The sequence below is a fragment of the Trypanosoma theileri genome (assembly GCF_002087225.1).
Source record: "Trypanosoma theileri isolate Edinburgh chromosome Unknown TM35_Tth_24_V1, whole genome shotgun sequence".
NCBI classification, from domain to species: Eukaryota; Euglenozoa; class Kinetoplastea; order Trypanosomatida; family Trypanosomatidae; genus Trypanosoma; species Trypanosoma theileri.
The window spans coordinates 208,947-235,183 of NW_021639866.1; the positions used below are offsets into that span (position 1 = coordinate 208,947).

The 26,237-nt window shown below is 40.2% G+C and overlaps 11 protein-coding genes across 11 annotated transcripts; all 11 read right to left on the minus strand.

Annotated features, from left to right (window-relative positions):
• Position 1: 1 nt before the first annotated feature.
• Positions 2-1,555, minus strand: TM35_000241780 (surface protease GP63; the record flags this gene model as incomplete). Its single annotated transcript, XM_029027590.1, has 1 exon — positions 2-1,555. A coding segment is annotated over one exon (1,554 nt), but the record flags the coding sequence as incomplete, so codon positions are not given.
• A 261-nt stretch (positions 1,556-1,816) lies between these two features.
• Positions 1,817-2,257, minus strand: TM35_000241790 (uncharacterized protein; the record flags this gene model as incomplete). The annotated part of the gene is made up of 1 exon (XM_029027591.1): positions 1,817-2,257. The coding sequence occupies one exon, from the start codon at positions 2,255-2,257 to the stop codon at positions 1,817-1,819; it is 441 nt and encodes a 146-aa protein (XP_028881095.1).
• Positions 2,258-3,168: 911 nt separating this feature from the next.
• On the minus strand, positions 3,169-4,584 carry TM35_000241800 (glycine hydroxymethyltransferase; the record flags this gene model as incomplete). Its single annotated transcript, XM_029027592.1, has 1 exon — positions 3,169-4,584. One exon carries the CDS (start codon positions 4,582-4,584, stop codon positions 3,169-3,171), a length of 1,416 nt encoding a protein of 471 aa, XP_028881096.1.
• A 538-nt stretch (positions 4,585-5,122) lies between these two features.
• Positions 5,123-5,851, minus strand: TM35_000241810 (uncharacterized protein; the record flags this gene model as incomplete). The annotated part of the gene is made up of 1 exon (XM_029027593.1): positions 5,123-5,851. One exon carries the CDS (start codon positions 5,849-5,851, stop codon positions 5,123-5,125), a length of 729 nt encoding a protein of 242 aa, XP_028881097.1.
• A 650-nt stretch (positions 5,852-6,501) lies between these two features.
• On the minus strand, positions 6,502-7,263 carry TM35_000241820 (uncharacterized protein; the record flags this gene model as incomplete). The annotated part of the gene is made up of 1 exon (XM_029027594.1): positions 6,502-7,263. The coding sequence occupies one exon, from the start codon at positions 7,261-7,263 to the stop codon at positions 6,502-6,504; it is 762 nt and encodes a 253-aa protein (XP_028881098.1).
• Positions 7,264-7,943: 680 nt separating this feature from the next.
• Positions 7,944-9,794, minus strand: TM35_000241830 (uncharacterized protein; the record flags this gene model as incomplete). Its single annotated transcript, XM_029027595.1, has 1 exon — positions 7,944-9,794. The coding sequence occupies one exon, from the start codon at positions 9,792-9,794 to the stop codon at positions 7,944-7,946; it is 1,851 nt and encodes a 616-aa protein (XP_028881099.1).
• A 523-nt stretch (positions 9,795-10,317) lies between these two features.
• TM35_000241840 (uncharacterized protein) lies at positions 10,318-11,976 on the minus strand (the record flags this gene model as incomplete). The annotated part of the gene is made up of 1 exon (XM_029027596.1): positions 10,318-11,976. One exon carries the CDS (start codon positions 11,974-11,976, stop codon positions 10,318-10,320), a length of 1,659 nt encoding a protein of 552 aa, XP_028881100.1.
• Positions 11,977-13,320: 1,344 nt separating this feature from the next.
• Positions 13,321-14,544, minus strand: TM35_000241850 (putative eukaryotic translation initiation factor; the record flags this gene model as incomplete). The annotated part of the gene is made up of 1 exon (XM_029027597.1): positions 13,321-14,544. The coding sequence occupies one exon, from the start codon at positions 14,542-14,544 to the stop codon at positions 13,321-13,323; it is 1,224 nt and encodes a 407-aa protein (XP_028881101.1).
• A 1,039-nt stretch (positions 14,545-15,583) lies between these two features.
• TM35_000241860 (uncharacterized protein) lies at positions 15,584-16,879 on the minus strand (the record flags this gene model as incomplete). The annotated part of the gene is made up of 1 exon (XM_029027598.1): positions 15,584-16,879. The coding sequence occupies one exon, from the start codon at positions 16,877-16,879 to the stop codon at positions 15,584-15,586; it is 1,296 nt and encodes a 431-aa protein (XP_028881102.1).
• A 991-nt stretch (positions 16,880-17,870) lies between these two features.
• TM35_000241870 (translation initiation factor eIF-2B subunit epsilon) lies at positions 17,871-20,360 on the minus strand (the record flags this gene model as incomplete). Its single annotated transcript, XM_029027599.1, has 1 exon — positions 17,871-20,360. One exon carries the CDS (start codon positions 20,358-20,360, stop codon positions 17,871-17,873), a length of 2,490 nt encoding a protein of 829 aa, XP_028881103.1.
• Positions 20,361-21,190: 830 nt separating this feature from the next.
• On the minus strand, positions 21,191-25,741 carry TM35_000241880 (putative DNA topoisomerase II; the record flags this gene model as incomplete). The annotated part of the gene is made up of 1 exon (XM_029027600.1): positions 21,191-25,741. One exon carries the CDS (start codon positions 25,739-25,741, stop codon positions 21,191-21,193), a length of 4,551 nt encoding a protein of 1,516 aa, XP_028881104.1.
• Positions 25,742-26,237: the final 496 nt, after the last annotated feature.

Sequence of the window (26,237 nt, forward strand, 5' to 3'; positions counted from 1 at the left end):
GCGCATTGGTGTTTGCATTCTCTTCTCCACTTGGTGAGGTCACACCTGCAGCGGCAGCAGCCTGAGTGTTATTGGAAGTTGTGGAAGAAGTAACACCAGTAGTATCCCTTCTGCTGCGTGAATTAGTAGCGGTACCGTTATTTACCTGATCTCCCTGCACAGATGTGTCCACAGATGATGCGGATTCTTCTGCCGTTGCTGCTGGAGGTCGATTAACAACAAATGGAACATGACTGCTGCCGTTGAATGCGATGGTACACACCTCATCGTACTTGGGACACTTGATCTTACCACCGCTTTCGAACGCAGGGGATTCGACAACGATTGTACCGTTTTCAGGGCATTCGTACCAATCGTTTTCGTCTTCCTTACCTTTGTACTGCACCTTCACTGTTCGCTTCTCATAGTCACACAACACCCGTGCACACACACCATTCTGGTTCNAAATCGTTTCATTACAGAAATATTGAGGATAGCGTGTAATATTATTCTCCATGCACTTTTTCTCAAGAAAGTCACATCCACTCTGATTCCCCCAGCTCATTTGTTCCTCCATTCCCCAGTTTGCCTTGTAGTACTGCAGATCCTCAAATAATGCCATTGTCAGTGCCGTGTAGTAACCGCCGTTATCGAAGTACGACAGTGCCATCAACTCATCCTTTGCAATGCGCTTTGCCCAGTGATATTGCGTATGGCCTCTGTGAGGCTCCAGTTCCATTCCCTTCAAATTAGGACAATTGTAGTGTTTTTGTGCTTTTTCCACTGTCTTTGAGGAGTTCACCACCTTACGTTTCGCGCCACGGAGCTCCACTTCGGTCACAATGCCTTTCTTCTCCATCTCTACAAAATTGAATCCCAGTGCGTGTGCAATCTCGCGTGCAATACGGCGAACATTAAACCGAATGCCATCCTGTAATTGGGGAACGTAATTCATTGCTCCAACGATTGGACGACCCGTTGAATTTTCCACGGCACATGTGACACCAGACCCCCAATGCCACTGTACGGCAGCTACGTAGAGCACAAAGTCAGCGTCAACACCATCACTGTGGTGCTCTTCGGGTACAGTGAAATGTTTGCAATCGTTATTAACTTCAAATAGAGGAACCTTCAACTTTCCACTCCCACGACGAACAAACAGACGATCCTCATGCAACTTCTTTGCAGCGGGAATGATTTTCTCCTCAATGTCCTTCTTTTGTTCAGCGGTAATAAATGATGTACTGCATTCCATTCTTCCACCATTTACATTGTTCTCCTTTACCTTCCTGCAGTATTCTGATGGGTTCTCCAAGTCCTTCGTGAACGCCTCAATGCGGATCAGCTCCCATCCTTCATTCTTCTCAGTGGCGACGGTGTACGCCTGCACACCACTCTGTCCCTTGCGGGGCAACTCCCGCACAACACCAGTCGACTGCACGCCGCCGTCCTTCTGCGCAACACACACACTGGCGCAGCACAGAAACAACAGCAGGAGAAGCAGCGGCATCACGTACAGTGACTGGCGCACTGTGGCGGGTGTGCGGGCACTCAATTTGTTAGCTTGCTGTGGCATGTAATGAATGCTGTCTACAGTAGAGAAAGAAACAAGGAGCAAAGAAGGGAAGAGAGAAAAAAAAAAAGTGAGGTGCGTCATTAACATCTGGTGCAGTGTACGGCGGACTCAATACTGCAGTCACATTAACGTAGATGGATAGAAAGAGAGTGATGGTAGTGAGAAAGATAATCAGAGGTGGTGTTCGTGTTATTAGAAGGTAACAACTTTACCACTACATCCACCAAGCAGATGACGACACTATTGTTAGTGTCATTGTAATTACCCTAGGAATTGCCACACCAAGAGGGTAATAAAAGGGATAGTCCAGAGAACAAGTGTTAAGATATCTTCTAAAAATGTCCCGCCATCATTCTGTTGTCGTATGATGCGACGCATTCGCAGATAATCAGCTCGTATGGATGGTGAAAACATATCTTTAATATGTACTGTATCACGCTCACTAATACGTTGATGTGTTTCCAAGAATGAGAGGTGAATTCGTCGACGCCACTCTCGTCGTGCCGTTTCTTGCCGTAGATTATCTTCCATCATTTGTTTAATCATCTCTTTCTCAGCAGCAAATAAATCTTCCCCCCGATCCTGTTGGTCCAATTTAACAAAATCTTCTGCATCATTGTTTGTAACCGTGTCGTAGTTGTATTTTGCGTTTACCGATAGATTAGCAATAGATGTAAGCAATAAGAAAACAATTAGTAACATTGCGATTACTAAGAAAACGCCCTTAAGTAAGTTGAATAGAATTGAGAATAACAAATTTGAAAACAAAAAAAAAGGGAGGTGGGAGTGTTTCAGATGATACCGTACTACTATTCACCCAGTGAAAATAGTTTTCGACTGTTCCCACTGAAAGAAAAAAAGAAGAAAGAAGGTAAGAAAAAAAAAAGATAAGAATAAAAGAATAAATCAGAAACTTTTAGTTTCCTCTCTGTCCAAACATTAGAGAAAATTGAGAAGACACACTTCCCAAAACTGAAAAATCTTCACCTATATAAGTGGTATTTGAGAATCAAAAAAAAAAGAATATTTTCTCCTTTGTTCATCCTCTTACTATCCCCCACCCTCCTTTCTGCTGAAAGTGGAAGATGAAAAATATGAAAACAGTCAAGGTGACTAATAAGGTCATTGATCTTTTAGTAAAGAAAATAAAAAATAAAAATAAAATAAAATAAAATAAAATAAAAATTGCATGGCAAGAATATCAAAGAATAGTCAATAGGTATTTGAATATTTCTAACCATTAACATAAAATCAACAGTTGAGTATACACCACCACCCTGGCAATAACTCGGGAGAGTGATAAAAACAAAAAATATACAAATATATATATTTTTTTTCACTACCTGGAAAAAAAAAAGAAAGAAATTAAAAAAAAAGAAGAATGAGGTTTCCCCTCAGCCCTCGTTTGTAGATATGTGTGTGCACGTATAAACACAAATATCAGAGTAATACTGCCACTCCAATATTTACGCATGATGGTAACTTTTCCATGCGTTACAAAAAAATAAAAAATAACAATAATAATAATAACAATAATAACGCTTTCTGGTATTAGTTAAGAAATAAAGTATCAAGAAAATAACCAACAATATTCTCACTATGTGGGGAATTTCCTAAGAAGTAGTAGTAGTAGTAGCAGTAGGAAAAGGGAATTGATGAGAGAACAATTCTACTTCCTTTGCGAGATGCTTAATATCTGCGTCATTTTTACAGGCTTGCACAAACTCCACTAACTTATAAGAGGGATTTTCCTTTTGTAGACGTTTGCCTATCTCCACACCCCGAATTAGAAACTGTGCAACTTGTGCAAAATCCTTTTCATTTAGCCCACGAGTAGTGAGGGCAGGTGTTCCAAGCCTTACACCACCAGGTACCAAGGCACTTTTATCACCTACGATTGTATTTTTGTTTACCGTAATATGAACCTCATCTAACAATTTCTCAACCTTTGATCCCGTTATACCATGTTGTCGTAAATTCCACAGCATAAGGTGATTCTCTGTACCATTACATACCAAGTAATGTCCATTATCCATAAGAGCCTTAGCCAAAGATTTAGCATTTTTCTTTACTTGAATAATATATTCCTTAAAAAGAGGGGTATTGACTTCTTTTAATTGTGTGGCTACAGCTGCTATTTGATGCATATGTGGACCACCTTGTAATGCAGGAAACACCGCATTATTAATACGATCTTCTGTATGGATTACTTCTTTTCCACGTGTAATTTGCTTCCTAAAGAAGATAAGACCAGATCGTGGCCCTCGAAGTGTTTTATGTGTTGTAGATGTTACTATATCTGCATACATAAAAGGATCATTATGTTCCTGAGCGGCTATCAATCCTGATATGTGTGCCATATCCACCATAAGAAGAGCCCCAACAGCATCACATATCTCACGGTAACGTTTGTAGTCCCAATCGAGAGGATAAGCAGAACCACCGGCGATGATAAGTTTGGGTTTATACACCTCTGCTGTGCGGCGCAGAGCCTCATAGTCCACCACACCCTCTGCGGTGAGACCATACGGCAGGGATTCAAAAAAGATAGAGCTCGCTGAAATACGACGCTGGGCTGTATAATAACCGTGAGTGAGGTGCCCACCAGCGGGGAGATCAAGACCCATTATGCGATCATGGGGCTGCAAAAGGGCAATATATACTGCGAAGTTCGCCGGTGATCCACTGTAGGGCTGCACGTTAACACCCCACTGTGTGGGATCAAGCCGAAATGCGGTGAGGGCGCGGCGGCAGCACAACCGCTCCACTTCATCCACTACATCCGTACCACCATAGTAACGATGCCCAGGAAGACCCTCTGCGTATTTGTTTGTTAGAATAGAACCAAGACAATCCAATACGGCGCGTGATGTGAAGTTCTCAGAGGCGATAAGTTCCAATCCCTCCCGTTGACGTCGCAGCTCAGATTGGATGAGGTTGTGTATTTCAGGATCACTCTCGCGGAGTGGCACACATCCTGGTGTCAACCACTTAGCCCCAACAAAACATTGTAATGTTCGTCGAAGCATCCAATAGTAATATATATATATATATATATATATATATAAATATTTATTTATTATATATGCAGTATATATTAAGTAGAGTCACCCAAAAAAAAATAAAATAAAATAAAATAAATAAAAACGATATACTGGTCGTATATTAGTAACTTTCTTACTGGAGTCTCTTTTTTTCTTTTTTTTTTCCCCAGATAAAGTGGAGTGTATCAAGATAGAGGAGAATATAATGAAAAAAAGAAAAAAAAAGATCATAAAGAACAGAAGCGTTAATGAAAAGGTATTACATGCCAATATAAAGAAACATTACTTGAATAAAAAAAGAACCAAGAATAATAACAAAATAAAAAACGCCTGCAACGGGAGCGCATCTCCCTATTTCCAATCCTTCTTTCGTCTCTTCGTTGTTGTTGTTGTACTTTTCATCCATCTATCCATTCATCCATCATTCTTTTTTTCTTTTCCTCTTTCTCCAGATGTTTTTCTTACCACTTCCGAGTCTTTCTACACAAGAACAAAGAAAGAAAAAAAAATAAAGAAAAAAAACTCACTCTGCGAGAAATGCCTTAATATTGAGTGTTTTGATGGGTAGATCCTTTGCTGAGGTCATTGTACCTTGGTTATACATGGACTTCACACGGTTCACCAACACTTTACGGTTAGACCAAAAAGTGTCTTGTTGTCTGCGAAACTGCATATATCGAGCCTCCTCTTCAGCTTCTTTTATGCGTTTGGACATCCCTACTAGACTGCGATTAACATTAATCCATCGACTTCTGTAGTCCCGTATAGCCTTACTCTCTTCAAAGTCTACAAAAAAGAATGGCTCTTCGTAATTTGTACGTGGTTTCTGTCGCTCCCCAAAAGGCCATTCCACCCCTGCCAGCATACACTGATACTTCACTGCGTGCAGTGTCCAGAAGTTACTATACCAGCGGCCGACAATCCCCTCGGACTGCGCCAATATCCGCTGCGGCGGCCGCGGCACATCGGCGACCTCAAACTCTGCCGGCACCATCGCGAGTGCGAGTCGCAGGGCCTCCGGGGAGTACTTCTGCCGCATGATGGACCGGCCGCCTTTTGTGCGGGCGCCGATGCGGCTGACTTCATACCACGTCTTCTCGCGATAAGCCGCGCGGTATGGACTGCGGCGCCCATTCCACCACATCATGTTTTTGATGTTCAGCATACTTGGGACGTACTTGACGGGTGTTGTCTCGGGGGCGATGCCAACGCCGGGCGAGGCCGCGCGGAAGGCATTCGTGCAGTGCAGCATTTTTATGTAGAGATGAGGACTAAACTACAGAGTGGATGGGGGTTGGGGGTAGCAATGGTACTAATAAAGGTAGAGGATAGATAGATAGATATAAAAAGGTTCTCTTTCTTTCTTTCTTTCTTTCTTTGGTGCTATGTAAACCCCCCACTATTTCGCCTGCCACGAGAGGCGAACTCAAACGACTAAATAAGTGATGAGAAAAAAGGAAAAAAAAAAGAAGAAAGGAAATGTGATTGTTGTAATGTAAAAGTCAAATATAAGAACTGAATAAAAAAGAACAAGTAAGTTAAAAAAAAAAAAAAACAATGACTAAACAAATTGGTGAGGGGATATATAATAATAATAACAGGTGCCAATAGGCAACAGAATGTAGTCCATAAACTCACATACTCAATGAAATACATAACAATAAACCACTACTCATAAAAAAAAAAAATAAATAAAAATAATCACTATAACAAATAAAAGAAAAAAAAAGAGCCATAAACTTCACTACCCATTCTATTAAAATTCCCCCACAATTCCCCCTTCATCCTCTTAAATAATGACTAATATCACTACACTTCCTAATTCTTGTTGTTGTTGTTTTTTTTCTTATTATTCGTGGCACTACAACCATATTAACTAATTCAATAATGTTCCCATTCAATTCATCCTGTTTTTTTCGGATCCACACTTGCCCCTGTTGATGCTGTCTCTCCGGATGTCATTTTCTTCTTTCCCGCAGTGAGAGGATTACTACGAGCTGCACTCACTGCAGCTGACCATAAACTTCGAAATGTATTCCGATCATCTTTTACTGTGGCTCCATAATTACTGTAATCTATCTTTTCATTTCCCTTCCATTTCCAGTCAGCATCACCGTAGTATGCATTTGTAACGGGAAATGGAATGTAAGAAAATTTATCTGCATACAGTTTATGTTTAATATAGATACTATCCTCAACGGATGGTTTCCGTATTTCATCCAGTAAAACGTACTTTACACCCCATCCTTCTAAAAAGGCGATGGCTTCATCTTTGTGTATAGCACTGAGATGACGGCGAAATGTGGGTTCCTGAAAGACATTTGTAGAAGCCGTCGAACAGTCCCATGTATTTCGTGTAAAATTTCCTAATTGATCAAACTGTGAACCTTTTAATTTAATACTACGAACACTGTAGCGATCTCTATGAAGAGTAGCTTGAGAGAACTGTGCACGATGATGGTGTCGTTCAATAATAAACTTACTTCCTTTGAGTCCACCCATACCATTGTAGAGAAACATACGGTCATTGTAATGCTGAAGATAACTACCAAGATACCGCAACTTTTTCTTGCGTTCTTTGATAAGTATAAGTGTCAACTCCAGTCGCTCTGGAGTAATACGGTTTAGAACGCGTGGTACACCAGGATTATGTAAGATGGTCATATCTGAAAATAAATAGTAACGCTACTATATATATATATATATATATATATATATATATATTTATTTATTTATATATTTATATTTTTTCTCTTTTATTTACTTTTCTTCCCCCTTTTTTTTTTTTTGTAAATACCAATACTAATACTACTACTATTACTATACTAGTACGAGTATTTTACTGTAAGAGTCTCGTGCTGTACAAAAGAGAGAGAAAGAGAGAGAGAAAATCACACACAGGAGAGATATGAAAAAGAAAATATATAAAGGAAATAGTAGAAAAAAAAACAAAAAAAAAAAGAAAAAAGGAAAAAAAAAAATTATTAATATTCACAACTATCACTATCAGAGCCTAAATAAATGCTCTCAGAAACATGTGATGAAAAACTTAGTCGATGGAAAGGGAGGGGAAGTTACCACACATCATACACTTCTCCTTGAAGCTACAAGAACAAACTTTCCCTTCCCCAACCCAAAAGAAAACAACATGCAGTACCGCAGATGCCATTAATAAATATCCTCTCATCAATACATTAAAGAAAAGCACCAATATAGTATTGGCATCTCTTTCTCTCTCTTTCTCGTTCATTGTTATATCCGTTGTTGTTGTTGTTTTTTTTTTTCTTTTTGTGTGTCGTCAGTGTGTTGATCGAGTACTGAAAAAAAAAAAAAGAAAAAAAGAATTAACGACGGTAATTGCTGTTTGTAAAGCGGAAGAAGAGTCGGTATGTTCCTGAACTGTCAAAACTTGCCCTTACACCACCTGGTCGTGTATCCCATTGTTTTCTCACTATTTGATAGGCAACATCCGCATATGGTGGCCCCACAGAAAATACTAAGATACAATAATCATCATTAGGTCCTCTTATGGTATCTTCAATATGATAAATACGACTCATATCTCGTTTCGTATTCGCAAGAGCAGGATAAAAAAGTGTGAACTCATACCATAATACACTTCGTGGAGGAGGATTTGTACGTGCATCGTAGTGTGTACGGTTATACTGTGTCCATGTGTATCCAGTCTTCACCTTACAGAATCTATGCGGTTTCACAAGCGCCGTAGACTCTTCTGGACGTTGTTGTTGTTGTTGTTGTTGTATTCGGTTATTATTAACATTAGGTGTATTCCATCGCCTTGTTGGACCACCTTGTGGGTGTTGTTTGTAGTAATCCACAATTTCATCCTTAAAGAGTTCTTCATCCTCGCCTAATACCTCATTCTGTTTTTCCAGTGCCGCCCGCATATACGCCTCATTGGGAACAAAGTCCAGTGGAACTCCAATATCATCTCTATTTTGCCGAGTGGCCTCTCGTCGTTTGCGAGCATCAGCGGCGACATCTTTTTGCATTTGTAATTGTTGTAAAGATGGTGTGAGTGGCGGCGGTGCAACTGCAGAGGAATTGCCAAATCGATTTAGACGATCACACGCCGCCAAAACATTTAATCTTGCATGAACCATAGAGTAGAATGTTGGATTGATCCCAGCAGCGACTGGATTATCCGTAGGGCAATTGGCTAAAGCCGTAAGAGCAGCTAGTAATCGGTTTACAGAGGCTGCACGTGCTAATTCCGCCTCTTGGTGATCACTACGTTTACCCAAAACAGAACTAATATTTACTTCTCTTGTTGATTCAGGTATTACCGAGTTTTTCTCTAGTGTTTCCTCCTTGACAGTCTCCATCGCCGTTACTTCAGCTCCAGCAGTCCCTGAATCTGTGGTAAACTCCCCACCGTCAATATTACTACTATTAGGTTTAGCCTCATCATTCTCAGAAACCTCACCTTTATTATTATTATTATTATTATTATTATTATTATTATTATTAGTGGTAGTAGTAGTAGGAGCAGTCATGGAAGAGGAAGTAGATTCCTTCGAAGGAAGAACAAGAGCTGAAGTGGATTGTTCTTTTTGCTGTCGATACCCTGCATAGTGTGGGGCGGCAACAGAATTCAACAAATCCATCAATGCCTTTTCATACTTTGGCCGCAATGCAAAGGCATTCACTTTAGCGCTGCTTAGTGATAACGCCTCAATGTACTCCAATACAGCAACCCAATAGAGTGCACTATGCCATAATTTTCCTGCTAGATCTACAGCCGTATCGGTTTCTTCTTCATTATCATTATAATCATCCATACCGCCTGCGTTCTCATCAATCCATCGACCCAACGCATCTCGTGCGTCAATAAACTCTTCAATCGCCGCAACTGTCTGCTGCATCACCTCCGCTGTGTTCTCAGCGACTAATGACTCCACAAGTGCGGGCAGTGGCACGTAGGCGTAGTGCTGTGGTTGGGAAACACGCTCAATCGCCTCTGTGATCACGCGTTGGGCCTGAGTAACGTAACTGAGTGGGGGAAAGCCGCGGGTGTCGAGAAAGTACATGGCGTACCGAATCACCAACGCGTCTATTGGGGCCGGATGTGTGCGGCGCTGTCGGACCCGCTCCACCGCCCGCGCCCCGCTCTGCCGCAGTAACGCCGCGTAGACTTCCACCACCTCATCCTCCCCGCGACCGCGTTTGTGCATTAAATAAATAAAGAGAAAGAGAATAATACCTATTTATTTCCCCTTTCCTTTATATATATATATATATATATATATAGAGGAATACAGTAAGTGGGGTGTGATTGAGTGAGTACTGCCTATGTTGTTATTCAAGAGAAATTGGAGAGTAAGAGAAAGAGAAAGAGAGATAAAGAAAAATGTATGCACATATACACATATAAAAAGCATGGTGTTTTTTTTTTTTTTTCTTTTAATGGGTGAAAGAAAGAGGGTAGGAGAGTCAACAAAAAAAAAAAAAGGAAAACAATAAGGGGGCGATGGAAAATTGGGAAAAAAAAAAGAAAGGAATGTACACATTATATAGAAGGAAGAGAAAGAAAGAAGCGCGGGTGCGCATGTATTGGTGGATGTGTACAAAAGATAATTACAGATAAACATATACAAACATACAAAAAAAAAAAAGAGATAGAGTCAGACACACACACACACAAAAAAAAAAAAAAAAACATTGACAGAGATTCAAAGTGAAGGGTAATAAAATACTCTATATTTCCCATGGTAGTTTATCGTCATCTAACTCCCATGTAGGATTCGATAGTGGTACATTCCCATTTTCTGTTGTGAGTGACGGTTTCACCCCCTCTTTCTCTCTTCTTTCATTTAATTCCTTTTCTCTATCTTTGTTTTCACTCTTACTAACATCACTGCTATTGCTAACGCTAGTTACCTCATCTATTACCTCATCTTCTATTTCTTCCGGGTCGGGAGACAACCGCTGCTGCTGCTTTTCCTCTTCTGCTGTTGATGCTGGTGGTGGTGGTTGAGGAATACTGACTATAGGATAACTATTCATTTGAATACCTTCAGAAACAGGACGTGCGGTGGAAGTGAGATCTAATGGCACTCCCATCGTATCATTCTCCTCTCTTTGTGCGTCATTGGTGTTATGCATATCCTTACCACGTTCATTAAAAACATGTTGATCCCCAACATCCGTATCAGTATCCCCACCTCTTGAAAGCACTGATATAGAGATTGATTGACGCACAGAATCATCCGGAGTGTTTACATTTGCTTGATGTGCAGCAGTTGGACTCAAAGCACTTTCACCAGAAACCGTCTCGGCAGCGTACCGATTAGCGCAGCTCTCATCAAATGAAGCAACACGATGAGCTCGTTTAACCCTCCGTGGGACGTTTGGTACAACTCCAAAAGTATTAGTAGTATTGGTATTAGTATTAGTATTAGTATTAGTAGTATTGTTAATGTTAGTAGTAGGAGTAGCAGTAGTGGGAGAAGTACTTTCTGATGTGGCTGCAGCTGCAGCTGCGGCAGAAGTTATTCTAGCGGAGGCAATTTCCTCCCATGTTTTACTTTCATATTGTTTTGGTTCTTGTTGAGAATTTTGTTGTTGTTGTTGTGATATTTTTTCCTTCTGTGCTGCCTTTGTGCCTCGCGCTGATTTACGAATATGATGACCTCGTTTCTTTTTTGGCGGTGATGAGTGGGTTTTATTTCCACTTGTATTATCACGACCAAAGAGTTTCCGCCATCGTCGTCGATGTTTCTCTTCTTCACTGTTAAGATCCCTCTCGCGTTGAGATTTGTCCTTTTCTCTCTCTTCCTCTTCCTCCTGCAGTTGTTGCTGAAGTTGACGAATTAACTGTAAACGTGCTCTCTCTCGTATTCTATCCAACATGTTTGGTTCACCGGCATCCCCGTTGTTTCCATATACACCACTGTAGAGGGCGAGAAGCCGGCGGGACTGCGCGAGTTGATTTACTTCCGCAAGAATATGCCGCGCCTCTTCTGCTGATTTGTACTGCAGTAGACCGACCATCAAATCACAAATACTCTGTTCCTCACCGCTCAGCTGCGCTATACTGTTGCCGTGCACTGAAGGACCTTCTTTTCCCGCACAGCCTTGACCCAATTCTTGACGAGATGCTGCTGCCGTAGTATTAGTATTAGTATTACTATTTGTATTTGTATGTGTGGCAGCAGTAGCGGAGCGGGAGCGTCTATTTGGACCTCCCGCATTTCCCAGACCTCTTGTTGTTGGTGTTGATGTTATTCTTCTTCTCGGCAGTGGCTCCATGTATGGGGCGAGCGGCTGGGCCCATTTTTCTATGAGTGCATCGTTTCTACCCGTACGGCGTGGCCCCAGCGGCAATGGACGATTGGGAGCTCTGCAGGAAGGCATACTGTATATATATCTATATATATATAGATAGATAGAGTCTGTTAGTGATGTGGGTACGAGAGTAAGACTTTTATTCCTTTGTTTATTTCTTTATTTATTTGTTTTGTTTGCTTGATATTTTCTTCTTTTTTCTTTTTTTCTTCTCTTTTATTCTACGCTTGGAGTATCTGTACACTACACCTTACTTTTAATGCCCCGTTGCGCTCTATAAAGAAAAAAAGAAAATTATCAATAAACACAAAAAAAAAGGCAAAAGAAAAGAAAAAGAAAGAAAAAAAGAAGGGGGGTAAGAAGAACAATAGAGAGAATAAAACAAAAAAGAAAGAAAAAAAAAACATTCCCAGTAAAGAGAAAGAGAGAAACAGATAAACAAAGAAACAAGTATAGAGGAAAAATAATATATACACAGACACTAGTCTGCTTCCACGCATGTTAGTGATTAAAGAGAAAAAGACGAAAGAAAAAAAGATGAAGAGAAGAAAAGAAAAGATGAAAAGGACTACCTCCCTGTCAAACCACAGTGAAGAATATCCACAACCATGAGAAAAGAAGATGTCTCTAAATAGAATGATTATAAAAAAAAAAAAAAAAAAATGAATAAAAAGGGAAAAAAGAAATAATAATAAAAAAAAGAGATCATTAAACTCTCATATCTCTCTTTTTTCTTTCTTTTCATTTTTCTCACCTTTCCTTTTTTTTATTTTCACTCTATTACAGACAATGGACACATATATACACACACAAAAGCAGAAATACTTTTCTTTTTTTTTTTTTGAATTAAAACATGTGAACGCGATATTGATTCCCTAGACTTGTTTTTTTTTTTTTTTTCGTTTTCTTCTTCGCCTTTCATGTTTCTCATACTGATTTCTTCATGTTTTAATTGCAACTCGCCTCTCTCCTTCCAAACTCCTCTCTTATTATCATCATCGTTACTCGTGAATTCTTTCGTACTCTTCCTTCATTTCTTCTTTTTCTTTTCTTTTTCCTTTTTTTTTTTTTTTTGCTTCTCTGGCTGCATCATCATCATCATCCTATCGCCTGGCGTTCTTTTCTTTTATTTTTCATTCCTCTTTTTTTTTTCTTTTTCATTCCCTTTTTTATTCTTTGTTTTTCTATCTCTCTCTTCTCTTTCTCTTACTCTCTATATATACCTCTCTGTGTGTTTTTCTCTCCTTTATTCCTCTTTTGAATAGAAATTCACTCACGCCCACACACAGACAGACAGAGAGAGAGAGAGAGAGAGAGAAAAAAAAAAAAAAAAGAACAACAAATAAGAAAAAGAAAGAGAAAAAAGAAAAAGAGAGAAAAACGAAAAGAAAAAATAAAAAAAAAAACGTCGACTTAGCGGCGGTCCACCACCTCCAGCTTATCCAGTACTGTCTGATGCACAGAGCGCACCTGCGATCCCACCACCATTTGCTCCGCAACGGAATCAATCTTCGCCCGCTGCTTCGTCTCGCTGATGAGATTGGCAAGCCACACCTCCGCATCGGCCGCCGTTGTGCCGAGTTGCTGCGCCACATACGGAATAGAAACAACGGCGTGTGTGGCCATATATCGTGCAAAGATCAGGCGACGTGCATTCTCCACAAGTGTGGTGGTGTGTGTGGTGAGGAAGTAATCCCCAAGCGCCATTGTGCGAACAGCGGGAAGGAGGGCGAGGGCATCTTCAAAGGATTGTCGGTTTACAATCGCGTGTACGAGTTGTGTCAGTGGATCAGAGTACTCGTAGATGTCACTTACCATGGCGGCAGCACTACGCAGTGCGGAGCGACGTTGTTTGTTGAGAATAGCCGCCGCACAAATGTAGCGAAGATAATGTGGACAGACCGTCTCCACCACACTTTGATAGACAGAGTTTGTCTTGAAATCAAAGATAAAGTTCAGCAAATGGGTGGAGTATTGATTACCGCCCTTAAAGAAGGGGAATAGTACCCAGTGTAGGAGCCATACCCGCTCTGTGGTGGTAGTGACGGTGGAAACACGAAAGATATCTTCCTCAAAGACATCCGCGTTTTGTTGTCGTCGCAGTTTCTCCGCAACGGCAATAGCGGAGGGCCAATTGCAGGTGCAGGTATCACTGACGAGTTTACCCCACAGCAGTGTGCTCTGGTCGAGTTCATATCCAACCACACATTGACAGAGTGAGAGCAGCTCCGAGGCGTCTGTGTAGCGAGCGGCATCATAGCAGAGATAGGCCAACTCCATCACCGCCTTCATCACATCTCGGGTGATGCCTTTTCCCTCGAGTACATCACGTGAGAGTTCCCTGTTGCTACGCAGCGCATCAATCTCACTTCCGGTTAACTTAAACTGGTAGGTGCTGTTTTCCGCCTCGTTCTTCTCAAAGAACTCCTCCAGGGCGGGCTGGGCTCGCTGGGCGGCCTTGGCGATCTTCCGCTCCTGCGCGGGGGAGACTTCGCCCTCCGGCGTGAGGGCCGTCGTGGCCTGCACGGCGCGAATGGCGTCCGCCACGTCGAGGCCCTGATCGTCGTGGAAGTACAGCAGGCCGAGCACGAGGTGCTTGTCGAGATGCGGCACCAGACATCGCAGCATCTCCGTCATTTTTCTCTCCGTCTCTGTATGTATGTATTTAGGTATGTAAATACTATTGGTTCTTTTACTTTACTTAGTTTCGCCTTTTTTCTTTTTCTTCTTTTTTTTTTTCTTTTCTTTCTTTTTCCTTGTTGACTGTTGGAGTTGCTGTTTTTTCTTTTTTTTTTTTTTTTTCGCTCACTTCCTTTTGCACTCGTGTTACTGTAGGGATGGAAAGCAATACACGAAAATAGAAAAAAAAAAAAAAAAGAAGGTCTATAATAAGTGTATAAAGAGAAAAAAAGAAACAGTAATCATGCAAGTAAATCTACAGTTCTTTTTTTTTTTTCTTTTCTCTTCTTTTTTCTTCTTTTTTTTTTTTTTACCATACTCCAATCTAGTTGGGGCTAATCTCTCATTCACCAAGATGGTAAGAGCATAGTACAGCAATAACAATATACGGCAATAACAAAAAAACCATCTGACTAATACAAACAGAAATACATCAAACATTCATCATGTCACAACTACATAAATGAATAAAAAAAAAACCTCTCCCCTCTATCCTCTTCATTTTCCTCTCTTGACTTTTCCCCTCTCTCTTTTATATATACAAAGAGAGAGTAAGAGAGAGAAAGAGAGTAATTCTATGCGTTACGGTGAAATAGAAACCGTCCTTGTAGTACAAGGTAACAAAAAAGAAAAAAAACAAAGCAGAGAGGAAAAGAGGAAGAGAAAGATTGTACGTATATAATATATATATATATATATATATATATATATATATATAATATATATAGGTACCAAAATGGTAGGTAACTCCTCTATAGTAAAAATACGTACACCATCATCATCACCATCATCAACATCATGAAGGTAATGATAATAGTGTAGAATAAGAAAGAGAACAAGATAGGTACAAAACTTTATATACACAACCACACAGAAGCATTCAAAATAATAATAATAATAATAATAATAATAATAATAATAATATTAACCCCAAGGGTCTGTGTGTTCCTGTGTATTGATCTGTAATATTTTCTTTTTTTTTTTTCTTTCCCCTCCTTTAAGAACGAATAAGCTCCAAGAGGTCACTGTAGATAGCCTCACAATAGTTATTCTCTGCTGCTATTTCCATTAACACATCATGCAATCTCAACTTATCCTCCACCTGCGCTTGTTGTTGCCGAAGACTACGAAGTTGATGTACTTTACGATCTAGATCCGTCATAATACTTCGCATTCGTCGACTTACCTCTACGGAGTCTACAGAAGGATCATTCAAGGCCGTTGTGTATTCACGATACTCCTTCCGCAACTGAAGTATCTCTCGCAGTAAAGAACGACAGAGAGCAGAGAGATGACGGGCACTATTCGTCACTACACGACCCGAACCCCCCGTCGCCGTACTGCTGTTCACAGTCAATCGTTGTAAAGGTATGATTCCCTCCTTCCGTGAGAAACTCTCATGTCCACATCCTCCTCTTTTTGTTGTTGTTGTTACCATTTCGCCTGGTAATAGTGAAGAAGAAGAGAGGTTGGTGAGCAGCGGTGGTGGACGTCGCATCTCAAAAGCATTTTTGACAAGTGTTGGACTTCCCAATCGTACATCCATTGGTGAAATCACACCGTGTCTACGGTAGTATGTACGTGGTTTATAACAATTCTGCCTTTCCACTGTAGAAACAATAGCGGCGATATGATGTGAGGATGGTGTGGTGGTGTGGCACTGATCGGGTGGACCGGAAGGGAGAAATACTTTTTCAATGAAAAAACTAGGACTGTGTCGTCTACCACAACTACCACCACCTCCTCTTTTATCGCGTTGTTGTTGTTGTTCTTGTTCTTTTTGTATTTCTTCCATTTCACGTACTAGTTGTTGATGTTTTGTATTGAGTGTTCGTTGTCGATCGAGGACTTCACGTAATTGCAACTCATGCCACATCTTCTCCTGCTGGGCGAGATCCGTCTCTGTACGTTCGGCATTATACTGTTCACGCAGTTCAGATAGTTTACCCATCATTTCCGCCTCATTCTTTTCAAGTTGTTCCTGTCGTAAAAGTAACTCTTCACGCATTTGGGTTTGTTGTTCTTTACGTTGTCTTGCCAACTGTATGCGTGTGGTTTCATTCTCTGCCAGCAGCTGTTGGAGTTCTCTACGGAGTCGATCCTCCGCTGCGGCGTGAATGGCCCGTTCCTTCTGTAGTAATAGTGTGAGTTCCGCCCGGTGTCGTTCAAAGTTTGTGCAGGCCTTTTCCTCTAAAGCGCGGTACAACTCCCGATCTTCCTGCAGAGATTGCATACGTAACTGCAGATCCCCAAGAGCCTCCGTCACAGAGGGCGTCGATACATCAAAGTCCATCCTTACTACAGACGTATATCGTACTATCTCTCTCTCTCTCTTTTATGTATGTATGTATATATAAGTAATCAATCAAGAAAGGTGTTTCTCTATTGTTGTTGTTGTTGTTTCGTATTTCCTTCTTTTTTCTTTTTCTTTTTGTCTCCTTAATGTCTTTTAATTCTTCTATTCTTATCCGTTACTCTTTACCTCTTTGTTTTTTTTTTTCTTTTTTCCCTTCCTTCACAATAGAGAGGGAAAGGGAGTAAAAGAAAAGAGGCCCCGCCGCTCCTTCCTGTTTTCTCCCTATCGAAAAGAGAAATAAATAATAAAAAAAAATAAAATTAAAAAAAAAAAAAGAAGCAAACAATTTAAAGAAGATGTATATATGTTTATATGTATATACATGTATATGTACAGCTTTGTATGTATGTGAGTGAATGTGTATATATCTGTGTAATATACAAAGCCAAGCGGGCATGCAGTAAAGCCCTGAAGAGAAGACTTTTTTTTTTTTAGTTCGTAAACGTAAAGCATGCAAATAGAGATAATAGTGAAAAAAAAGGGCATAAAAGAGTGAAAATTCACCCTGGGTATTGTTGCTCTCTTATAGGTCTGTATGTGTATGTATGTATGTATGTATGTATACACCTCTCCATATATTCATTTCCTTCTATCTTTTACACTCTTTCTCTTCCTCTCTTCATTCCTTTATTTTCTCTTTTCCCTCTTATTGTTTTTTTTTTTTTTTTCTCCTCCTTCATATGAAACGCACTCTTCCTTAGAATCTGTTCATTACACGTGAAACACATTAGAACGCCATACATATATTCTTTTTTTTTCTCCTTTTTCTTTCTTTCTTTTTTCCCCCTTTTTCTCGCCTTTTTACTGAGATAGTTTCTTTTCTTTTTTTGATTTTCCTTCCTCTTCCTCTTCCTCTTGATGTTCCCCTTTTTTTCTATTTTCCATTAGTTCCTCTCTCTCTCTCTCTCTCTCTCTCTCTCTCTCTCTCTTATTCCTCCTCGTCGTCCTCCTCCTCCTCGAGGAACTCCCGCACGCCGGCGATGAACTGCTCGCAGCTGAGCCCCACGCGCAGCATCCGCTCCTCCTCCTCGTCGCTCTCGTTGCCGTCGGAGTCCTCCGCGTCGAACGCCGCCGCCCGCCGCTGGTGGACCCGCCGGATGTACGCGCCGAACTCCACCAGCGACTCGCCGCTCACAATGCAGAAGCCGCGCTCATCGTACAAGTCGTCGTCGCAGTCGTTGTAGAGACACTCCAGCAGCAGCGGGCCGGACTTGTGGAGGGGGCAGCGCACGTCGCCCACCGCCATGCACACCGCCTGCAGCGTCGCCTGCATCTCATCACTGCCCGTCACCACATCACTGTAGAAGGGCCGACACCACTGCGCAAAGAGATCTCGCACCGCTTTTAACAGAAAATTTACATCGCCACTTTTACCATGACGCTCCATGGCATGCAGGAGTAACTTCTCAGTTACAATCTGGCATAAATCTCCATTATTACGACCAAAGGTGAGACGAGTATTTTTCATTTGGAATGTACAGTCTTTAATACGGGATGGCTGTCTCAGTGCCTGTTCCACAAGTGAATGGATGGTATCTCTAAATAATTCCATCTGTGCAGAATCATTATCATCATCGCTATCATCATCATCTGCAGCTTCACTAGTTGCACGTGGTATAGTATCTCGTATAAATACCTCACGTGTTGGTAGAGTTGTGCTCACATAACGATCTTTTACTGCTTTACCACAACCCCCTTGACCTGTCAAGTTTTTATCAGTCTCTGCAATACTACATGCTATAATGACTTGATCCTCTATAACCACACCCTGTACATTTTTCTGTACATTTTCTTCATTCGCTTTCTTCTTAGTTTTCCCCTTCGGTGTAGCAGTAGTAGTAGTAGTAATGGTGCTGTTGATGGTGATATTTCTCCTATGACTATTACTACTATGACTATGACTATTACTAGTTCCACTAGCACCACCAGCACTACCAGTACCAGTACCAGTACCTGCACGACTACTACTAGTCTTTATTGGTATTACACCAATAATACAACCATCACCAATAATAGAATGTGATACCTCAGCCTTTTCACTGATAACAACATTATGACCTATAAAGGAGTGACGAAGAACACAACCAGACCCAATAGTTGTCCCATCCAGAATAACACAACCTGAAATAACAGCACCATCACCAATACGTACACCTTTTCCAAAAATAGTTCCTCGAACTATTGCTGTAGGTGGAATAACTACTTGTTCGCCAACAACTACACAAGGTTCACAGTTGCTTGAGAGTACCTTTGCCCCCACTTGATGTAAATATACACTTTGACAATGCGGTGATACAGCGTATCGGGCGAGATCTTCTGCAAAACTGGATTCACGTGTTAGAGGGAAAAAACGACGACAACAAACATCAATATTTGTTTGAATATATGATGTTAGACTGTTTATAGGTTGTATAATACCCATAGATGGGGTTACTTCCTCAATACCAAAAACATTACCCCATAATTCTTCTTTTACTAGAAGATCTACTAAGAATGCATGGAGATCATTCATGTGAAATGTGAAAAGTGGTAATGCTTCAGCAGAGCAAAAGAGATAATTTGTAGGTACAAGATCTGTTCGTACAGACATTGGTTCACGACTACTGAATTCCATAGAAATTGCTTCTGGAGACTCTTCACGGGATTCCACTCGGGTCATACTTCTCACCACTCCTGTAGATTTCTGTAATGTAAACATAGTTAAATGATTGGGTGGATTTTCATAAACACCAAGTGGACGATATTCTGCTGCGGAAAGAGTTACACCAGCAGTAGCAGGTGAGTCTCGATCAAGTAAAGGTGATCCAAGAGTATTATTATCTCGTTCATTCATTTTCTCTAATAAAAGATCATGTAATGTATCCTCAAGCAAAGATCTTACAGAAGTACAAAGTAGTGTAGCAGCATATTTCTTAAGATCATTTGTACGTTGATTATGTATGTGAAAGAGATCACGAAGATTTGTAAAAAACGCCATGGAGTCAATAGGAACAAAAAGAAAGGATGAGTTCTGTGCGACAAGATTATGATCTACAATCTCTGATGTAGCGTCAAATGGTCGTGTCATATTTCGCTTACTTTCCACAACCTTTACTTTCATATCTTTACTCTCCAACCACGGCTTACCACGTGCCGTACGATTATTCTGCAAATGATCCCGCACCGGTTCTACCGATTCGCTATTAAGTAGAATACAGACTTCATCCACGCCATTCTCTACGAGATTTTCAAGGATATAATCAATAATAGGAGTATTGCATATAGGTAATAAGGCAAATGGGAGTTTTTGGGAAGGTGAGACAGGATAGAGTGGATGGGTTGAATTGTTGAATACTTCACCAATGATGATAACAGTGAAGTGTGGACCATGGCGTTTGCGTCCTGTTTCTGTAGTGCGACGCGTGGCTGCCAAATCCATTTTTTTTTTTTTTTTAACTTTCTCTCTTTGTTCTGACGTTAAACTTATCCCCTTCTTTTTTTTTTTCTTTTCGTTATTTATCTTCGCACGATTACTCTCTCTCTCTCTTTCTCTCTGTTAAGAATTACAGTGATAGCAATAGCTCTCTCCACGTGTTGTTCGTGGTGTGTAAACAGGAACACCACCACTCTTTTTTTACTATTATTATTCTTATTAATATTATTATTATTTTGTTTTCTTTTTAGTTTCTCTCTTTAGAAAGACTCACAAATAAAGAATCAAACAAACACACACAATACACCAAATATACAAGTGTATGTATATATGTGTATAATGGATGCTTGGGTATTATTACCTTAGAAATAAAGTGAGAGAGAGTTCCCACGAAAAAAAAAAAAAAAAAAGAAAAAAAAAAATAAGGAAAGAAAGAAAAAATGCAATTCATTATAGAAGACTATAAAGACTACGTTGAAAATATCGTGTACAGGAAGAAAAAAAAAAGAAAACAAGAAAAAATAAAATAATAAAACAGCAGAGAGATATCTTTCTTCTTCACCTGTTCAGGCAAATAGTACATTTATTCACCAACTCTCGTTTCTTTTTTTTTTCTCTCTGTGTGTAATATATCAGCAGAAATGACTAAAGAATGTACCTGCTTTCTTTATGTTTTTTTTTTTTTTTTTACTTTTTCTTAGTTTATTCTGATATGAGTTCTATGGTACCAATCAAGTAGTTTAAGTTTCTTTTCTTTGGTTCTGTAGTGTGAAGATACCCTTTGTATAAGGGGAGCCCCCTCATTTCCATCTCTTCCACCACACCCCTGTCTGTCTTTAGTCACTGAAATCATATGAGGAAGAACTTCCTTCAGATGTTGCATCATCATCATCATCATCATCATCATCATCTGAGAAGGATTCCTCTTCTTCGCTGCTACTTTCACTGCGGTTCCGCTTTCGTTTTGTGGAAGTCTTTGATGTCTTTTGTGGTTTCTCCTCTTGTGGTTTTTTCGCAGCCCGTGATGCTGGTTTTGCTGCCGGTGCCGGAGGTTGTTTTTTCCCCTCATCCTTCACAATGCCAAGAAGCATGAGATCATCCTCTGCCTCATCGTCCAGCACACTGGATCGTGGTTGTCTCTGTGTTGTTGTTGTTGTTGTTGTTGTTGTTGTTGTTGTGACTGCAGGTGTGGTGGAGTTAGTAATTGGGGTTGATGTGGGTATTGTGAGTGCCTCAATACCAAAACAGTCGAGATCAAAATCATCTGTAACTGTTACTGGCTTTCTTACTGATGTTGATGTTGTTGTTTCTGTTTTCACACGTTTTGAAGTTTCTTCTTTTGGTTTTCGTGGCGCCCGCTTGGCTGCTGGTCGTTCAGCCGCCGTTTTTCGTACACTCTCCTTCTTTACACCGCTATTATTATTATTATTATTATTATTATTATTATTATTATTATTATTATTTTTACTATCCACATCATCATCATCATCCTCATCTTTTGGTCGCCAATTGCTCCCATCATCATCATTATTGCTGTCATCCAAATCAAAAAAGTCATCATCCTCGTCATCATCATCATCACTCGATGATTTCTTTTTCTTACGTCGTGCTGCTGGTTTACGTGCGGGTTTATTATTAGTATTATTATTAGTAGTAGTATTGTTACTGTTACTATTTCCATCATCGTCCACGGATGTTGCGGTTGTTGCTCGTGTGGTCCTTCCACTCTTCTTCTCTGTCTTCACAAACTCTTTTGCGAGTGCCTCCCGTGCCTTATCGGAGAGCAGCGGGACTCGCAACCGCTGTGGATCAAACGGCCGCTTCTTCTCCATTTTCCTGCGCTGAATAGATGCAATCTCCTTAGCGCGGTCGGCGAAGATCTTCTCCACGCGTGGCCGCAGTTGCATGAGATCCTCCTTCCAGAGATCCTTCGGTGTGCGGCACTCCAGCGCGGCGAGTTCATCCCGCACCCGCTGCAGCTGCGCCAAGAGCCGCGCGATCATCTCCGCCGTCAAACTCCACAGCCGCATGCCCAACAAATAATCGTAATCCCGCGCCGCCCGCTGCACCTCCGGCGTCTCTCCCTCTTCTCCCGCTTCTTCTCCGTGCAGGAAGGACGGCATTCCCGCGAGACTTGTGGCGACTGCCGCCGGGTCCGCCGCCGCGCCCTCGTCGCCGTCCGCCTCGTCCTCCTGCTGGATGGTCGTCGAGCTCACCTTCTTCTTCTGCTGCGGCGGGAAGGGGGCGTACCCGCGCTGCTGCAGCTCCTCCAGCAGGTCCTTCTTGCGGCGCCGCGTGACTACCAAGTGGCCGTCCACCACCTCCGTCACGAAGCGGACCATGTTCTCCAGCTTGGAGGCCACGCGGCGGAGATCCCCAATGAGAAAGTCACGTCGCCTCGCATAGTACTCTAGACGCACCAAATAAAACTCTTTCAACACCGCCTCCGCATCCAGGTACTTGGTAATGCGTCCTTCTCTATCAAAGGCTATAATATTGGTGGCGTGAATATACTCTCGTAGTTGCATCTTCTCTTCCAGACAACCTTGTGCCGTCCATTGCTGAAGAACTTCAGGGTGAAGAAATACCTCAAAGTCTATGGTAACATCTGTATTGTGTTCACGATATTGTACCACAACTTCCTTTTCACGAAGATCTTCAAGAAATTTTTTATATGCTTGTGTCCATGTACCAATTGGAAGTTCTGTAATACTTACAATACCATTAGGTCGTACTGAGACACGACCCATAGAAACAAATTTACCTTTTTCTTTTTCTTCAATTTCACCTGTAAATCCAAAGTACCAAGGTTTCATAGGTACAAGTTCATCTCCAGATAAAAGTCGTAATAAATTATCAATAACTTCTATTGGTGAATAGTTAGGAATATTAGTTGCAAATCCTGTTCCAATACCAGAAGTTCCATTTACAAGTACCATTGGAATAATAGGAACATAATAAAAAGGTTCTACAGAAAGTCCATCATCATCCTTATATTCTACAACATAATCATCTGATGGGTGATAAATAAATCTTGCAATATTTGCAAGTCGTGTAAAGATATAACGACCTGCGGCATGATCTTTACCTCCTTGCAAACGTGTACCAAATTGACCATCTTGTTGTAATAGTGGTAAATTATTTGATCCCACATAATCTTGTGCTAATCCTACTATAGTTTGTACTAATGATTGTTCTCCATGATGATAAGCGGCATGTTCAGAAACGTAACCAGCAAGTTGTACCACCTTAATAGATCGTGTAAGGTTACGTTTAAAAGAAGAAAAAATAATCTTTCGTTGACCAGGTTTTAATCCATCTATAACACTTGGAATAGATCGTTCACAATCTGCTACAGAAAAGAGAATAAGTTCCTTATCGACAAACTCTGAATAGGAAACGGTCTTAACATTATAATTCATCGATTCATTAGGATTGGTATTTGCCTTAAATTGTGTAATCCATTGTTTTCGTTCTTCTACTTTATCCTTAGCAAATGCCATTACAATTCGTGAATCATCGGTAGCATCATCATATACAAAATCAAGACGATGACGATCAATATTTTCAAAATATTCACGTCCTTCCTTTGCTCCAGATGTACCAAGACCCTTATAGTATCGTATTTCATAATTACGAATACCATCACCAATAGAATTTTTCCATTCAAAATAATCAGGCATTGAAAAGAAAGAAATAGCACGATCATCATTAGATGCTCGTCCTTTTTTACGTGCTTTTACAATAGGTGTAATAAATTGTTGTAAAAATCCTGGAGTTTTAATAAGATCTGGCCAGTAATTATGAATCATATTAATAATAAGTCCTTTAATATGTGAACCATCATGATCTTGATCAGACATAATCATTAAATGTCCATAACGTAATCCTTCTATACTAGCATGTTTTTGTCTAAGATCAAGTCCCATGATTTTACTCACAGCTTGAAATTCAGCACATGCCATTACCTTCTTAAGAGTGGCATCTCGCACATTAAGAGGTTTACCACGTAATGGAAATACACCAAAGTAGTCACGATCTTTAACGGCGAGACCTGCAGTACAAAGGGCTTTGGCGGAATCTCCCTCTGTTAAGATAAGTGTACAACGATGACTATACTTTCCTCCTGCCTCATTCGCGTCATCTAATTTTGGAATACCAAGAATTTGTTTTCGATCCGCATTACGTAATTTAGATGCAATTTCACGTGTTAATTTACTATTTGCCATTTCCACTGATCGTTCCACAATACTAGACTTTAGAATACAATCCACCATAGATGCAGGAAGATCACAGGTGGAACCAAAACGTGGTTTAGGTGTATTAAGAGTCTCCTTTGTCTGAGAATCAAATCCAGGATTTTCAATTAAACAATTAATAAAAACAAATAAATGAGGTCGAATCATATGTGGTTTAACTTCTGTTTTATTTTTACGTTTTGCCTGTTCGGTTACTTTTGCAATAATTTGATCTGTTATATACTTCACATGAGTTCCACCTCGTGTAGTAGCAATAGAGTTTACAAAACTTACTTGTTGAAATCCAATATTAGATACACGTACACAAACTTCCCATCTATCATTTACACGTGCATAACTTGCTGGTTTCTTTTCTTCTCCCATCATGGGATAAAGATCCACATAATCAGCAAAACAAGTACAAGCAATCTTTGTATCATTTAAATAACAACGAAGTGTTTTATCTGTACAACCAGCCACATCATATACACGACGCTTCATCATATACACCATATCTTCTCCAAATCCCTGTAAATTAAACTTTTCAAAATCCGGATAAAATGTTACCACTGTATAATCAGGTCCTTCACATGGTGTAATAACAGGTTCCTCACTATCTAACATATTATTACGCCATCGCATAAAAAACTTTTTACGAGAACGACTATGAACAGTTTCTAATTCAAAACGAGTAGAAAAAACGTTTGTTAATTTTGCACCAAATCCATTTCGACCACCCGTAACTTTTGCTTCGGTATCATCATAGTTAGATGAAGTTAAAAGATGACCAAAAATCATCTCTGGAATCCACAATTGATGTTCACGATGACGTTGTACAGGAATACCTTCACCATTATTGTATACTCGCACCATACCCTTCTCTGGGTCTATCCATACTTTAATAACTGTCTGACCGTGAGGATCACGCACTTTATTATCAGCAGCATTCACAAGAATTTCATCAAATATTTTATAGAGACCTGGAGTCCAAGTACATTTCCGAAGTTTCATCATATTTTCAGCCTCATCATAAACCCACATATCTTCTGTAACAGGTTCAATTGTACCAATGTACATATCAGGACGGGCTAGAATGTGTTCATGCTGTGTCTTTTTCTGATAAATTTCCTCTACAGTTCGATTACTCATTTTCTTTCCTCTTTTTTTCTTTTTCCTTCTTCCTTTTTTTTCTTTTTTTTTTTTGACTATCCGTATGATGTTAGTAGTTTATTCTTTTTGTTTTTCTACTAGAGACGGTGTTTGTGTTTATAAAATGTATAAATGAATATAAATAATGCAAGTGTAATCTGCGTTTGTTTCTGGAATTAGTTATGGAATTAAGTAGCCACACTACGTACTCCTCTCTCTTTTTTTCCCCTTCCCTTCTTCCTTCCTTCCTTCCTTTTCTTTTCTTTTTATTCTTTGTTTTTAATGCTTAGACGTTCTCTACTCTATGAATAAGCCCAATCTATGGTACGTGGTGTAAGCCTCTGTATTAATAAATAATATATACTGTGTGTTGTCTTATGATAAATGAAATGTTTAGTAGTTTTCAAAGGGGCTACCCAGCAATTTCACAGATCACTTCAGATAAACGGAAAAAAAAAGAAAGCAAGAAAAGGAAAAAAAAGGGAAAAGAAAAGAA